This window comes from Caretta caretta, chromosome 10 (genome assembly GCF_965140235.1).
Source record: "Caretta caretta isolate rCarCar2 chromosome 10, rCarCar1.hap1, whole genome shotgun sequence".
NCBI classification, from domain to species: Eukaryota; Metazoa; Chordata; order Testudines; family Cheloniidae; genus Caretta; species Caretta caretta.
Window position 1 is genome coordinate 69368530 of NC_134215.1, and position 14902 is coordinate 69383431.

Consider the following 14902-nt stretch of genomic DNA (forward strand, 5'->3'; position numbering starts at 1 on the left):
GATGATTATGGCAGCAATCTCTTAGTTAAATACATGGGGATGGTGTTCAGAAGGGGTATTTACTGGGTGTTACTAGATGAAGAAATCAATCAACTGTCCTTGTACAGCAGCTATGTAATGGTGCTGTCTTGTTGATAACGCCTTTCATTCACACTACTGTCTGTCTCCTGCCTGATTCCAATGGCAATTTAGGGCCTGGTCCTGAGAGTTGTTTAGCACCCTTACGGGGAGGAGAAACAGGTTGGTGACATCAGGCTGCCTTAGCCAATCCCTTTGTGTTGTTTGGATCCTTGGTAGTAATAATGCAGTTTCTACACTGCCAGTTTTCTGTAATGCCCCAGCAACTCCAGAAACCAGCAGTGCACAACACTGTCAAATACCTTCTGCTAACTAATCCATCATGTCATTCAGATGAGCACAAACAGCAGACAGGCACACTCCTGTATGGCTGGATTTACAAGAGGATTTTTCCCTTTTGGCAGTGTGAATGGCTGGAATAATGTGGGTAATTGGTCAAGCCATGGGTTAGCAGGGTGACTTGCAATGCTGGGCCATTCCTCCAAGGACTAAGGTCTGAAGCACTTCCTTTGACTGATCTGAGACATAAGTCACTAAGGATCAGGCAAATCAGAGGACCATCTGTTGTGTAGGGATGAATTAATGCGGAGAGCAGAGGGAAGGGAGCCATGTGATTATGTGATCCATGCAGAACTCATTTATGACATTGAGAATAGAACTGGTGGGAAAATAGCTGGGGGTGGAGGGAGTTGGGTGTTCCCTGCAGAAAATGCAGGGTAAAATATTTCAGCCCAAATCAGAAAAAATGCAATTAAAACTGGCACCATGGGTCCTCATGGGAGTTGTATTTCAGGTACCTTATGCTCACATTCTTCTCTGTGGATGTAGCACTCTGGCTCCACTACCTCTCCCATGATACACCACTTGCTGCCCCTGTGGGGAGCAGAGGGGGTGCATCTAGACATGGTGCATGGCTGGAGATGTAGTTCAGACAGAGAGCCCAGCCCATGGAGGAGAACAGGAGCATAAGGCATGCGAACTATAACTCCCATGAGACACCACAACACCCTTTTAGATAGAATGTGTCTTTTATAAAATATCAACATTTTCTGTGTAATGTTAATACTTTTCATGAGAAGTTCCATTTAGTCAAAAAACAATTTTCTGTCAAAAAACAGTTTCAATGGATAATTTCCCACCAGCCCTAGCTGAGAATCCATATGTGGGAATCTGTAACAGGATAACAACATTGGAGAGAAAAATCAAGTCCAAGCTAGCTGGTCACTTAAACCTCCGATTCCAGACAGCTTCCCCATTCAGGTCAGCTCTTAACTTTACCTGCTTGAAGTCCAAGGGTTGTCAACTTGAGCTTAAGTGCTCTCCTGAATTGGGCTCTTAGTCCCAATTCAAATGCTCTCAATTCTGATGCCTTTGGATGTTAGCTCAAGAGCAGAGCGAGGCTCAGCTATCCTCTACCACCACTAGTACTGCCTTGGAAAGTCTGAATAGCACAGTTCTAGAATTACTGTCCTACACCAGATTTTTGGAGCGTGAAGGTGATAAGGCTCCATAGCTCAGAACATTTCACCGTGGCTTAGTCTACATTAGAAAGTTTTACCAGTAAAATGTTACTGGTCTCACCACAGGCTTCCCTGCATCCACACTCAGATCTGAGTCCTGCGAACAAAAGCCTGAAATTTTGCTGGTAAAATTAAACCAGTCTTCAGACGGTATGATTCTACTGGCAGGATGCCTGTGTGGACACAGCAGTACCTGAATGGACAAATACAGTCCTCCAGCAACAAACCCACAATGCAACAGTTCCTGCAGCAGTGACCTCTCTGGTCAAAGTTTTTAACTCTGCTGCCCCGGGGTCACAGTGACTGAAATCTGCCCCCCCGTAAAGCATGTTCTGGAAATACCTCTTTCCCCGCCTGCCACCTTTACAACCACAGCTGAGCAAGCATGGCTCCAGCTGAATCGTATGCTGCCGCCTCTCGGGGAAAGGCGCTGCCCAGGCACAGCTGTGGACTTCCCACAGGAACAAAGATCTAGCTGTTGACATTGCAAAGAAGATGCAGACGCTGGGTTACAACAGGGACAAGAACCAACGGTGGGCAAAGGGGAAGAAGCTGTGGCAGGTTTACCAGGAGCAAAGGAGGACAACAGAAAGTCTGGCACTGCTCCCAACAGCTACCGCTATTATAAAGAGTTCGGTGCCACACTGAGTCGGGATTGCACCCTGGACCTGCAGGCTGAGGAGAAGCTGAATGAGGAGAGGGATGTGGAATATGCAGGCCCAACCAAGAACCAGGGGCCCTTGGAGACCCAACTGAACCCAAAGAGAGAACTCAACACTGGGGAAGGGGCCTGAGGTAGGTGTAATTTCCTGTCCGCCCCTTCCCCCCCCCCAGTAATGCACAACATACTTTCTTCAGAGCTCCTGAAACTTCAGTCTCCTCCCTTTTTCCTCTCCCCCTCTTAAAATGGCAGTGGACTCTGCAAGGAACAAAGGAATTCTGTTTTAAAGTAGCTGGTTTATTTTAAGAGGATGAACTGACAGTAACATGCAAACCTTTTGCCAGTACTTTTGCTTCCATTCAAAGTACACACTTCTTCCTGCAATGCTTGTGGGTAACCAAATCATATGCACTCCATAGAAAAACTAAAAAAAAACCCGATTGCATTGATTGTAAGCTCAATGCAAACCAATAAGTGACAATTCAAGCTACATGATTTTGTAGAAAATGCTTTGTAAACGGATTGTTTTCAGGTGTTCAAGACCAGAACACGTTACCTGCAGGCTGTGATTAGATGCAGGAAAGTGGTAGAAACAGTGTGTGGTTAACTGGTGGGGAGCTGGCTTGGACTGGCTCACAGTGCTATCTGGCAGTCATAGGGGCCCTCTGCCACTTGTGGAAGTGCCCATTTATCTGTGCCCACACAGCTTTCTGGCCCTCTGGGACAATTTCACTGAACTTTTCACTCAAGTAGAATGTGATCTTTGCTCAGACATTTCTCCTGCCAGAGTAGGGCACCTTCCCCACCACTCTGTACAGACCTCTCAGGGGATCATTGCTATAAAGATGCTGTCAGTATGAAGAGCTCCAGGCAACCATGTCCCTTTCATTTCAGAGCCAATGAACAATACGGAAGACTGCTTTGAATACACCTTCTCTGACCTGCACCTTGCACCCAAAGCAGCTAGCACCTTGCACTTTCTTTTTTAATAGCAGCCAAATGTGAATGCACTCTGCCAAAATACCTGTGTTGGCAGGAGTATTCTGGGAGAACTTTCGGCAGTAAAACTTTCCAATGTAGGCAGAACCTGTCTGTAGGCATATTCCACTGCATTAGTGCCTGGTTCCCACCCAAACCACCACGCTTATTCTAGCTCCAGTTTCTTTCCCCCAGTTGAAGTGTTTTTGAATGTTATTGAACAATAAGGAACTGTTTAGGGCTAATAGATGACTAGTTCCAAAGTTGCAGAAGATGTTTAAAGACCGAATCTGTATTCTTGTTCTTTTCCAGCAGACGCCCTCACCTCCTTCATCCACCAGCCTGACCAAGGGTGGATGTCAAGGGAAATCTCTCCCACTGCTCATTCTGTAAGTCGAATCAGTTTCCCTCCTTTAGGGCTCCAATATATATCAATTGCGTTAAGAGCTAAAGAATTTGCAAGCTATGGCAACTGGCCAGCAAACACTGTTCTGTACTCAAGCCCACTTTACTCACAAATTTGGATAATGGGGGTTGAGAGTCTCTTAGATGATATAGTGCGTCAACCCTGCGCTAGTCACACATTTCTGAGCAGTGCGGTTGTTGATGCACCGTGAGTTTAAAAGTCACACTGCCCCCCTGGAAAGCATTAACTGGCAATACTGCCATTATTGCCAGTAACTCCTAAAATTGCTGCAGCTGAAAGAGAAATGTATAGGAAAAAAGTTTGTTTTTTTTACTATTTTTCCCTTTGTTTGCTTTGCGTGAGTGATAGCACTTTGACTATAGACAGTTTCCCTAACAGTTATCTGGGTCTTTTACAGAGTAACAGTGAAAAGTAAACTATTTTAAAAACAAGAGACTGTAGGGACAGGTGGGGTAATTTGATTTTTTTTTTAACAGCAAACAATGGATTAGATTTCAAGTTGATGGTGCCCCTTTAACACTGTTTTCCTGGTTAAAAAAAAAAATAAAACCAGCCACTCTTTATTAGCCTCTCAGGAGCAAACAGTAATGAGATAATTTAACAAACATGGGCATCGCCGCAGAAGAGCCAGACCTGGGTTCTATATCCCTCTTTGCCGGCTGACCCATAACATTTCCAGCCTTTCTTACCCACCAGAATGCAATCCTGCCCATTGAAGTCAATGGGAGTTTTGCCATTGACAACAAAATGCTATTTTCCCCATGCTTCATGATGCATATCAACTGTCCTGCTGTTTGACGGCATGATTGTTTTGCAGGTGTATGATGATGGTAGCAGTAAGCACAAACCCGGATGAGGAGAGATGCAAACAATGGAGGCGCCAACACCAGAGCCTGCATATGTTGATGTGGACAAAGGACTAACATTAGCATGTTTTGTCTTCCTTTGCCTTTTCTTGATCGTCATGATTATTCGCTGTGCAAAAGTCATCATGGACCCTTACAGCGCCATCCCAACTTCCACATGGGAGGAGCAGCACCTGGATGACTGAAAGGGACACTGCGAGAAGCTTTCACAGCACAATCTGGAAGACCTTTTCATTCAGAGAAGGTGAATGTATATTAAACCAAAATACAGAGTGGTGCAAATAAGTCTGACAGCATATTGGTTACATTTTCTTGCATAGCAGGTTGTAGACATCATTGTGTCCCTATCTGATGGTACAGCCTATTTCTGTTATAACCTTCACATATTAACAAGAGAAATTACGATGTAACTTGAATAGCACAAAAGCTTTCTAGGCAATAAGACTCCCTTAAAGCTTCTAATATAAACCTCAATCTGGCATTCTTCTTCCTTAAGGAATATTGTCTGTGTTGTTTCCAATAAATAAGGGGATGGGTAGCTATCAGTACTTGGAAAAGCAATAAGGGCATTTGATCTTTCTTTGACAATGGGTTGCTTACAATATGTTTGTCAGTTATTTTTGTGCGGTTCTTAAGGCTATGAAAATGCCAGACCTTATAGGTGTGCATAGTCTAAGACTATGTAAAATGCCACCAAGGTCTCCTGGGAATTTCTGCCCCTGGGATGTCAGGGAATGTAAGTCCTAAAAAGGTATATACGGTGGAGTAGAGAGATGTGCACAAACTTATTCTTGGCCAACTGAGTTCTAGGCACACACTTCCCCTACAGTATTTTAGAAATGTACTTCCAAGGGTCACGATTATGAAATACACAAAACTTGTGACAATTTTCAAATGATCAGCTGTACAATTGCTCCCATCTTTTTATTTACAGTTGTTAAGAGTCAGCCTTGCTGCTACCCATCTGGGTTGCACAAGATTAAAGGAGCAAAGGCAAGAGAAGAAGAGACATATCTCAGAACTAGCTACTCTAGATAAGATGGGGTTATATTTTTCTACTGGTCAGTAAGAAAGAAGAGTATTTAGCAACAAATTATAACGTGCATTCTGCCATGGCAAAATTAAGTACTTTTAATAGAAGAACTTTTCACAAAATTGTAATATAAATATCTGCCCAATTTCCCCCGTTAACCATTCACTAATTATTGCAGATAAGGAGGAGAAAGGGATTCAAAGAGCTCCCAGATTATATTGTGCAGTTTTGAGGTTTGGAGGGAAAGGAATTCCCTTCAAAAATAAATCCTAGGTTCTGTATTCCCTGAAGACTTTCAATCCTGTCTCTATTGCAAAAATTCACCCACAGCTGCTTTCCTGCAGTGACTACAGGTTTTGTTCAAGGGAGTCCAAGGAACTACTGGAGTAATAAGGAGTTTACCCTACAGGAGTCGTCCTGCAGATGCTAGGTCTCAACTAGAGCAGTCATGGGTGCATCCGTGAAGAACCAGTTTCCACCAAACCTGGAGGTATCCAGCTACTCACACACAGAGGGAGGTATTTGCCCCCTATATTCCCAACTCCGTGACCATGCTGCCAGGAGCCTTTCTTTGATAAGGTTGCCTCCATGTTGTAGGGTGCATTGTATAGGAAGGGGGGTATCCAATGGTTGGAGCAAGGAAGTAGGAATCAGGGTTCCTTGGTTTCTAGTCTCAGCTCTGTCACAGACATGCTACATGACCAGGCAAGTCACTTCATTTCTCTGTGCCTCACTTTACTCATCTGTAAACTGAGCCACCATAATATCTGCCTGCCTCCCACTGAGCTCTGAAGCTTAATCAATATCAGAAAAGCACTTGGAGATCCATAAATAAGAAGCACTGCATATAGGTACAAAGTATTAATTTATTGTAATTATTTGTGAAGTTGGAATAAAGGGATTGGTTGAGATTCATTATAGGGTAGGTTAAATTCCCCCATTTCAGAGGAACCCCATAAGATGCTCTTCACCATTTAGCCCCTGCCTTAAGGACCAGATTCTGCTGTTCTTACTCCTGGTTGTTAGCACCTTGCTCAATTAATCATCCTGTTGGTTTCAGAAGGATTCTTTGTGGAGTAAGATGCTATTCCACATGACTAAGGGCATCCAAATCTGGCTCTAAGAGGTGTGTGGAAAGTATTGTGCAGAACTTCTGCATTGGGATGAATTTCACCCTCTGTTCATTTCTGGTGTTCATTTGGGAGAAAGGAGTTTACTATAGATGCTAGGATCTACCTGGATAGTGCAGCTCTCTTCCCAGCTACCTGACCTGGTTGAATTACCCATTGCCAGTAATTTAGCTGACAAGTTTAGCTCTTGTTTCTGTTGGCCAGTTGTGGATTTTTACAATGTGAACGTTATTCAACATAGTGTGTGCAAACAAATTGCTGTCTATTTTGTTCCTGGCTGGGGCACTACGAGTATCTCTTTACACTATATGAGTTATTGCCTCGGTCACATGGTATTGCTTCTGCTCCCTGACAGGGTGGCTCAATTTTGTCACCCGTAGTCACGTTGACTAGTATCTTACACTGAGTTTACTGGGACTACTTACAGAGTCCAACAAGAGTAAGGGGAACAGAATCAGTCTCTTGATTGGCAAGAGTCACTTTTTTGTTCGCGAGTTATCTGCACGCCTAACTGCTCAGCCAATCGACAGTGCAAATGAGGCTTGTGATAGCCATTTTCAGTGTGAACACTCTGGTGAATGTTTATCTGCACCCATGATACTTTGGCTTACCATAGGGTCACAAACAGAACCCCAATCCAGCAAAACACGTAACCACCTTAGAGCTGCTGTTTAGGAATTCAACACAAGGGACGCTATCTATGGATATGTCTATTTTCTACTAATAATGCATTTCTGTTTCAGCTGTAACCTCCCTGATTCATCCTTCTGTTGGTAAAAGGCGAAATCCTCATGCTTAGGCTTTCCATAAGCATCTACCCAGTCATCTAAGACCTTTCCATTTGAAGTTCATATCTACACACAGCTATTTCATTTCTTCACTGATCATGCAAACATGACCTGATTTCTATGCATCCCAGTCTGCTGCCACCTCACTCGCATAACCCCCAGGTTTCTTTGGGGCTATCTGTAAAAGGGAATGCTAACTTCTGTGTCAAAAGCAAAAACACTCCTTATTTCTTGCCTTCTGAGTGTCAACTTGGCAATTTCTCACCTGTCTTTTAATCAGCACACATTATTCTAATGCACACATAATCCTGATCCTGCAATCCCAACGTCACATAACTTTCCTTGAAGTCAATAGAAGTTTTGTGTTAGAAACAGCTGCAGCATTGAGCATAGATAATAATTTAAACTGCATGTAACAAGTGCCTCGGCTACTTCGTTTTATTTTAAATAATTATTCTCTACTTACAATCAGCAAACCTACTCATCTTGTAGTGAATGTGTTTATCTAATACAATAAATGGCCTCAACACAGAACTTGTTCTTGTTTTTTAAAAGTAAGGCCATCTTGGTTCTCTCCTGGTCTTCACAATCCATTCTGCTGGTCTCTACTATCTGAATTGTTCATTGGACTGTAAAGGACTAGATTGTAACTTTATCCTCTACCCAGAGTAAGAGGTGGCAAGTAGAGCAGAGACTCAGTCACAATTCCCTGCCTCTTTTGTCCAAGAGAAGAGTAAGTTGCTTCACTCCTTTTCATAGAGCAGCTTCATGCCCACAGCTACTATGGCTGGCAAATGGGAGCGCCTCCCACTGTCTCCATCCTTCTTTTCCAGCTTACTGACAGCCCAGTGTGTCAGACAAGTAGCCAGTGCTCTCCTCACCACTCTGGAGTCACAATCTGAGCAGGGCCAAGCCAGGGGAGTCAGAGGGAACCAATTCCCTTTTAGCCCCTGTGTATGTGAGTAAGGGCTGTGGCAATCTAGCCCGAAGAGAGGTGTCCCCATGGTGGAATTATGGGGGAAAATTTTGTGGGCCAGATTTTCAAAGCTGGGGTGAACTGGAGCACAGTTGTTCTCGCTGCTCCTACAAAATCCACCTTTGTGCATGTAGCTCGCCCACGTAATCACTGTGTCTGCACTAACAAGTGGCCAGTTGCATGTATGTGCCTGTCCTGGTGCAACTGCTGCACTAGTCTTTGAAGATCTGGCCCTTTGTACCTTGATCCTTTGCAATTTTAACCCTATTGCATAACAGGGGAGGTGTGTGGACAAGGATTCTAGGCAGGTGCAAACTCAATTAATGTATCATCTAAAATAATCACAGTACAGAGATTCTTTTTTGTTCCCCTAGTTTCATTTAGCAAAATCAATTTGGCACCAGTGAAACCTGCAACTATGACCACTTTGTTTTACACTGGCAGGATTACAGCTGCAGGACTTCTAGAATTCCCTGAGTAAATCTGTCACTGCTCTTTAATAACTATACAAGAAACAGGAGGTTCACAGCACATAACAGGCAGCTACAAATCCTTGCCTCTGAAATGGTCCCACCAAGAATGTGTGAAGTCCTGAAAGCTTTGGTTAAAAAAAATTAATGTTTGCACGACGGTCTGGCTTCACAGGCTTAACAAGGGGAGAAGATCACGGAACCCAGTCAAACGGTGGGCCTTTAACGTTTCAACGTGCAAGAGAAATTGAATAAAACAATGCATTTGTGAGCTGTGGAACCTCTGGCTTTTCTAAGCCTACCTGCCTTTCTCAAGCAACAGCAGTGACGGGGTAAGATCATCATTTTATGCAGCCACTTCCAGATGGCCTGTTCACCAGATACATAGAGGAGATCTCAGAGATACTGGCCTCTAAGTGTTCATAAGTATGGGCTGGAGTGTTCCTGCATAAAGGGACATGGAAGGCGGCAGCTCTAGACAGAGCCCCTTCTCCCTATGCTGGGGTGGGAGAGTAATTACTACCATCCCCCTTTCCCTAGCACAATACAGGGGTTCACACACATGGAGCAGTGTGGGGATTGGAGTTAGAGCAGGGGAGTGGCCACTCTCTGTAGTGCTGCTCCCTGTAGACTCTATATGGAAACCATGAGGGAGCTAATTCTGTCCCAAGAGGTCCTATGACCTCTAGGTTTGGAGGCCAAACTTTCCCAGGCAGCCATTCTGATGTCCCTTCTCTGATCAGCTGTGTAAGAGGGCTGCTGAGCTGACCTGATGTTAAACCTTGGCTCGCGGGATACCATGTCATGTAGCCTGTCCTAATGATTATTCTGCAGCACTATGGTATAGATGCCTAAGCCCCTGCAATTGTTTACTTTGGACTGAACTTGTAGTGTGTAACGTTTGAAAACAAGGAACATTTTGGGGGGAAAATATTGATGCACATTTAACATCCACTGAAACACATCGGCTTGGGCTGGTATGTGCTCCATGCGACCTGCCCAACAACAGTATTTCATGCTATTTTCACCCTGGAGAGGAAACCCTTTGAAAGTACTTTCTTGCAGCTTGGTGACAAACAGGTAAATTCTTTCCTGTTGTAAATGAACCCTCTTCCGAAAGACACAATGGAATTATACTTGTTTATACCCGCAGTGAATCTGCAGGGAACTGGAGCGGGAAATATGTGGCTGAGTTTGCAACAAAGACTCTTAAAGAGAAAAAACAGTAAGATTTATAACCATATTCTAGCAAGAAACAGAGGTTTGAATCCTCTGAGTTCTCATAACAGGCTCTATAGCTCTAAGCTAAAGATCAGAGCTTGAGTGAACAACCTGAGTCACTCTAAATGCATTTATGAGAGAAGTAACTAACCCTGAATTTACAGAACAGAGACCTTGTCCAATGCTAACTTACAGCTTTTCCTGAAAGAAACAGAGGGATGTGCATGATGCCAGCTAGGGAATTACAACAGCAGCACAGTCCTGCTGACTCAGTGTGGGTCTGAGAGGGTAACTCAGTCCCCCACTGCTTGAGGCCAATGAGCAAGGCTAGCTCAGGAGCTGCAAGCTTTGGTGAGGAGAATGTGTGCTTGCGCTCTGGCCATCCAGATGCCATAAGAGAGTCTTGATTCATGCACATTGCGTGCTGCGTAGGTTGAAGTCTCTATCATCCTGAGAAAGGGAGATGAAGCAGGTGGCATCGAAGCATCTGGCTACCTGTATTATATATGACATAAATGCAAGGGGAGGAGAGGAGCTGTCCAGTTGCATCTCACACTGGTCTGACTTTTAACATGAACATGGTAAATGGACTTTGCAAACATTGCAGAGCCAGGACAACGTATTTAATCTGTTTAGTGGCCTCTGGTGCCCATTAAAAATGGTGGGGCTGCAAGAGGGGTAGAGGCACCAGTGACCATGCAAGACATCCCTAGCTTTAGTTTTAAGAGACTGATAAGTCTATGAGCAGGATTATCTGACGAGGCTGCCTGTGATAGCAGGGGACTGGAGTCAATGGCCCAAGAGGTCCCTTCCAGTCCTAGGTAGCCCTCTACTTTGCCTTGTGGAGCAGAACTGAAATAGCTTCACAAAAGCCTGTATTCCTGGCTCTGAGCCGCCGACCTCTGCTGCCTGCAGTCCATATGTCATCAGTCAGGTGTAGCACAGCTTCCAGCAGCAGGAGCAACTTCACCAGGAGCTCTCCAGTGGCAGCAGGCGGTACTGCACCCTGCAGTAGGTCAGCCACACAACATGGATGTGATGTGACTGGCGGGGCTTAGCTCCATCGTCCCGGAAGGATTAGCTGCCCCTACAGCTTTGCGCTCGAGCTGATCACACATAGATTAAACCCCACACACCTTTTTACAGCTCTGTCCTGCTTCCTTGGAGGCACTAGGCCCAATTCTGACATCACCTACACCAGTTTTACACTGGCATAATTTCACTTGAATTCAATTCACTCCTGATTTAGAAATGCGTTGAATCAAAATCAAGCCAGCTATCTATACAAAAAGCCCCATTTCAGCTGATTTCTGGAGAGTTATCTCTGGTGTGGAGATCCTGGTCACGTACACTTTGGAATTTAAATTAATCATTTTTTTCTGTCACTCAGTCTGGAGTGGTTCACAACTGTGAGTGCCGACTTCAGGGCAGACTGTCAAAACAGCAGGGCAGACACCCCAAACTGGTGGTGTGTTCTATAATTAGATTTCCCCAACCTAGTAACAAATGTGAACTCCTGGATCACTGTAACAGTCTTACCATGGAGTCACACACAGTCCTCTTGGGCATTCCAGTCTATCTTGCCACCCAGGCGAGCTGGATTTAGTGATAGTTGGTTACTGTATTACAAGAAAGAATATAACAGGGTCAGGTTGCTTCCAGACCCAAGAGACCAGTCACTTACCCCAGGTCTATCTGAACCTCACAACTCACCCCACAGACAATGATGGTAGCCAATCCTCCTAGTAAACTAACTAAGGATTTATTAACTAGGATAAAGTAGAGAGAGTTAATTACAGGTTACAGCAGACAAACATATATCCACAAATGAGTTATAGTCTATGGTTCCAAAAGGTGACAGAGTTGTAGCAATCTGTCAGCACTCAATGTCTTTTGGGGCTAACCTAGGTTGACCCTGGGGATCTCTGCTTCTGTTACATAGCTCCAGCCCTGTGAGAGTCCAAACAGCCAGAGAGAGAGAGACCCAGTTTCTCCTTGTCTGGTATTATTATCCCTTCCACTTCGTAGTCCAAACTGATGGGATGCATGTGACACTGCACCCCATATTCTTCATCGTGATATTATTATATGATATGATTTAACATACTTATGATGTGTTTTATGCAAGACAGCTCATGTGAGGTGTCATTGGAAAAGTTATGATTTGGTGAATATGATTATCTTATATGTATGCAAGTATCATTTTTGTATCTAAAGTTAGGAATATTGACTATGTATCTGTATTTCAATTGTGCTTACACTGTGTGACACCCACAACTCGCCTTTCTGGTACAACCATGAAAAAGCCAGACAGTGCTGATGGCCCATCAACAAATACAATGAACCCTGGAAGAACTTAACATTCCTGTGAACATTCCAGACAGCCTGTAAGTAATGGCTGCTATGACTCTACAAGGACATGTGACCAGGCCACCTGATTCTGGACTCCATCTTGGGATGTCAGTATTTTTCCACAAACCAATCTGGGAACCAAGTTTTGAAACAAAGGGTTCCTGCCATATGCTAAAGCTATATAAGGCAGGGAGTGACATCATCTGTTGTTTTTCACTCCTCACAGAAGAAGACTCCTGGAAACACCTGAGGAACAAAGACTGAACTGGGGGAAGTGCTGGACCCAGGCTAAAGGGATGTCTAGCCTGTGTATGAAAGATCTGGGAATTCCAAGCTGCAAAGAAAACATGGCCTTTGCCTTAAGAATCTACAAGTCTGCCTGTACCATAAGTTTGGATATGAATAGCAGATTCTTACCCTATCTATCTAGTATATTAAGCTTAGGTTGCATTTTTGTTTATTTGCTAGGTAATCTGCTTTGATCTGTTTGCTATCACTTATAATCGCTTAAAATCTATCTTTTGTAGTTAATAAATTTATTTTGTGTTTTACTCTAAACCAGTGAGTTTGGAGTGAAGTGCGTGGGAATCTTAGTTCAGAGAGGCTGTTGCATATTCCTCTCCACACTGAGGGGGAGGAGAACTGGATAATAAATTCATACTGGTTGGGGTTTGGACCAGGGCAGGATGGTACTGCTCTGGAGTCGTAGGCTGGAAATCTGGGGATTATTTTGGCTGTAGTCTCTCTATTGTTAGTTCACATGTGGTAGCTGGTCAGAGCACCTGCATGTAACTGCAGCTGGGTGTGTCCTTACCTGCATGTATGCAGGTGGAAATGTAAGACCGGGAGCATATCTGCAGCTTATCACAGCAGCACAGTGTGAGAGGGAGCGCAGGCTGGTGGGTCAGAGGGCTCAGTGGTACCCCAGTTCCTGGTGGCACCCCGAGGGGAACCCGTCACAATATGTTCACACGTAGATCTCTCCTTCCTAGAGGGAGTTAGGAATGCAATTAACAGGGCATCTGTCCTTTGATGCTACACAGTTCCTCGTCTGCCTTTAACTGGCCATCTTGTATGCAGGACGAGCACTTTACCTTAATTAATGCTTCTTGCTCTGTATGTATAAATATCTTCTTATTATATGTTCCATTCTATGCATCCGATGAAGTGGGCTGTAGCCCATGAAAGCTTATGCTCAAATAAATTTGTAAGTCTCTAAGGTGCCACAAGTATCCCTGTTCTTTTTGCTGATGCAGACTAACATGGCTGCTACTCTGAAACCTACAATTACAGAGGTTTACAGTGCAAACACTCAAAATACAACATTATACCATGGGCTATAGTGGTTAAAAATGAGATCAACACAGATCTTACAAGCATTTAATAAAGTCTAAACACTAAACACATTCTTACCAACTTAACATCTAATAGCTATTTTGATAATGCTAACATTCTAGGGTTGCCAATTTTGATTGGATGTATTTCCTGTAGGTTTCATCTCATGACATAATTAATTATTCCTGGAGATTCCAGGACAATCCTGGAGGGTAGGCAACCCTATAACACACAGCTAAGCAAGACTGGTTTCCAGCTATGCACTTGTGTTTGGTGAGGGCCTTGGCATGAGCTGGCACCAGGTCTGCCAGCATCACATGGACGTCTTTGATCTCGCTAGCTCCATTTTGAAGCCATGCTCCCAACTGCTTCTCTCTGCTCCCTCTAGATTTTGCTCCTCTGCTCTGTTACAGCTCCTGACACCATCAGCTGAGCACCACCAGCAGCCGTAAATGTGTTTCATCTACAAACAGCATGGCCAGGTCCTCAAAGGGATTTAGGAGCCCAGCTCCCACTGAAATCAGGATCTGAGCTCAAATAAATACATTAGAGGACTAGCTCATATTGTTTGTTCTTGACAAGGCATTTTACTTACACAGCAAATCAATTAATATGAAGTGCATAAGAGAGGCAAAAACAGAAGGAAGAGGACTGCATTCTCACTCCCAAAATGGGCTGACAACTGAAAATCGAGAATCTGGTTGACTGGGGACAGTTGGAATGGAACACGTTGTGACAGCATACTTCATCATCTCCTTTCAAAGGAAGCCACGTGATCTTAGGCAACATCAGAATGACAAAATGCAGCTCTATTTTAATCAATAAGCATCAAGCTTGTGGCTGGGTATATCCAGAGAGCTTATTCATAAATTAATTGCATGGTGCTACTTGGCTAGGTACAGAGGCATTTGAGACAGCATGTTCACACACATGTTCCTAAACTAGCCGCAGTTGTTATGTAAGATTTAAGCTAACATAATGGGGAGGAGAACCTCAAAGAAGTAAGAACGGTCACTTCTGTAGGTTACCAGAGCAGTCCATTTCCCCAAGCTGTAAATCTGGCTTTT

General features: G+C 44.0%; 1 protein-coding gene across 6 annotated transcripts in view; it reads left to right on the forward strand.

Moving 5' to 3' along the window:
- Positions 1-13687, forward strand: part of CTXND1 (cortexin domain containing 1) — a 42727-nt gene extending 29040 nt beyond the window's left edge. For 3 of the 6 annotated variants that reach the window (XM_048867760.2, XM_075133162.1, XM_075133159.1), the window contains exons 4-5: positions 3550-3626; positions 4482-8015. In XM_048867760.2, coding sequence (XP_048723717.2) covers positions 4527-4715 — 189 coding nt within the window. In that variant the 5' untranslated portion in view covers positions 3550-3626; positions 4482-4526 and the 3' untranslated portion in view covers positions 4716-8015. Of the gene's footprint in view, positions 1-3549; positions 3627-4481; positions 8016-9102 lie in introns of those variants that run through there. The other 3 variants (XR_012670285.1, XM_075133161.1, XM_075133160.1) reach the window with 3 other exon arrangements.
- The last annotated feature ends 1215 nt before the right edge of the window (positions 13688-14902 follow it).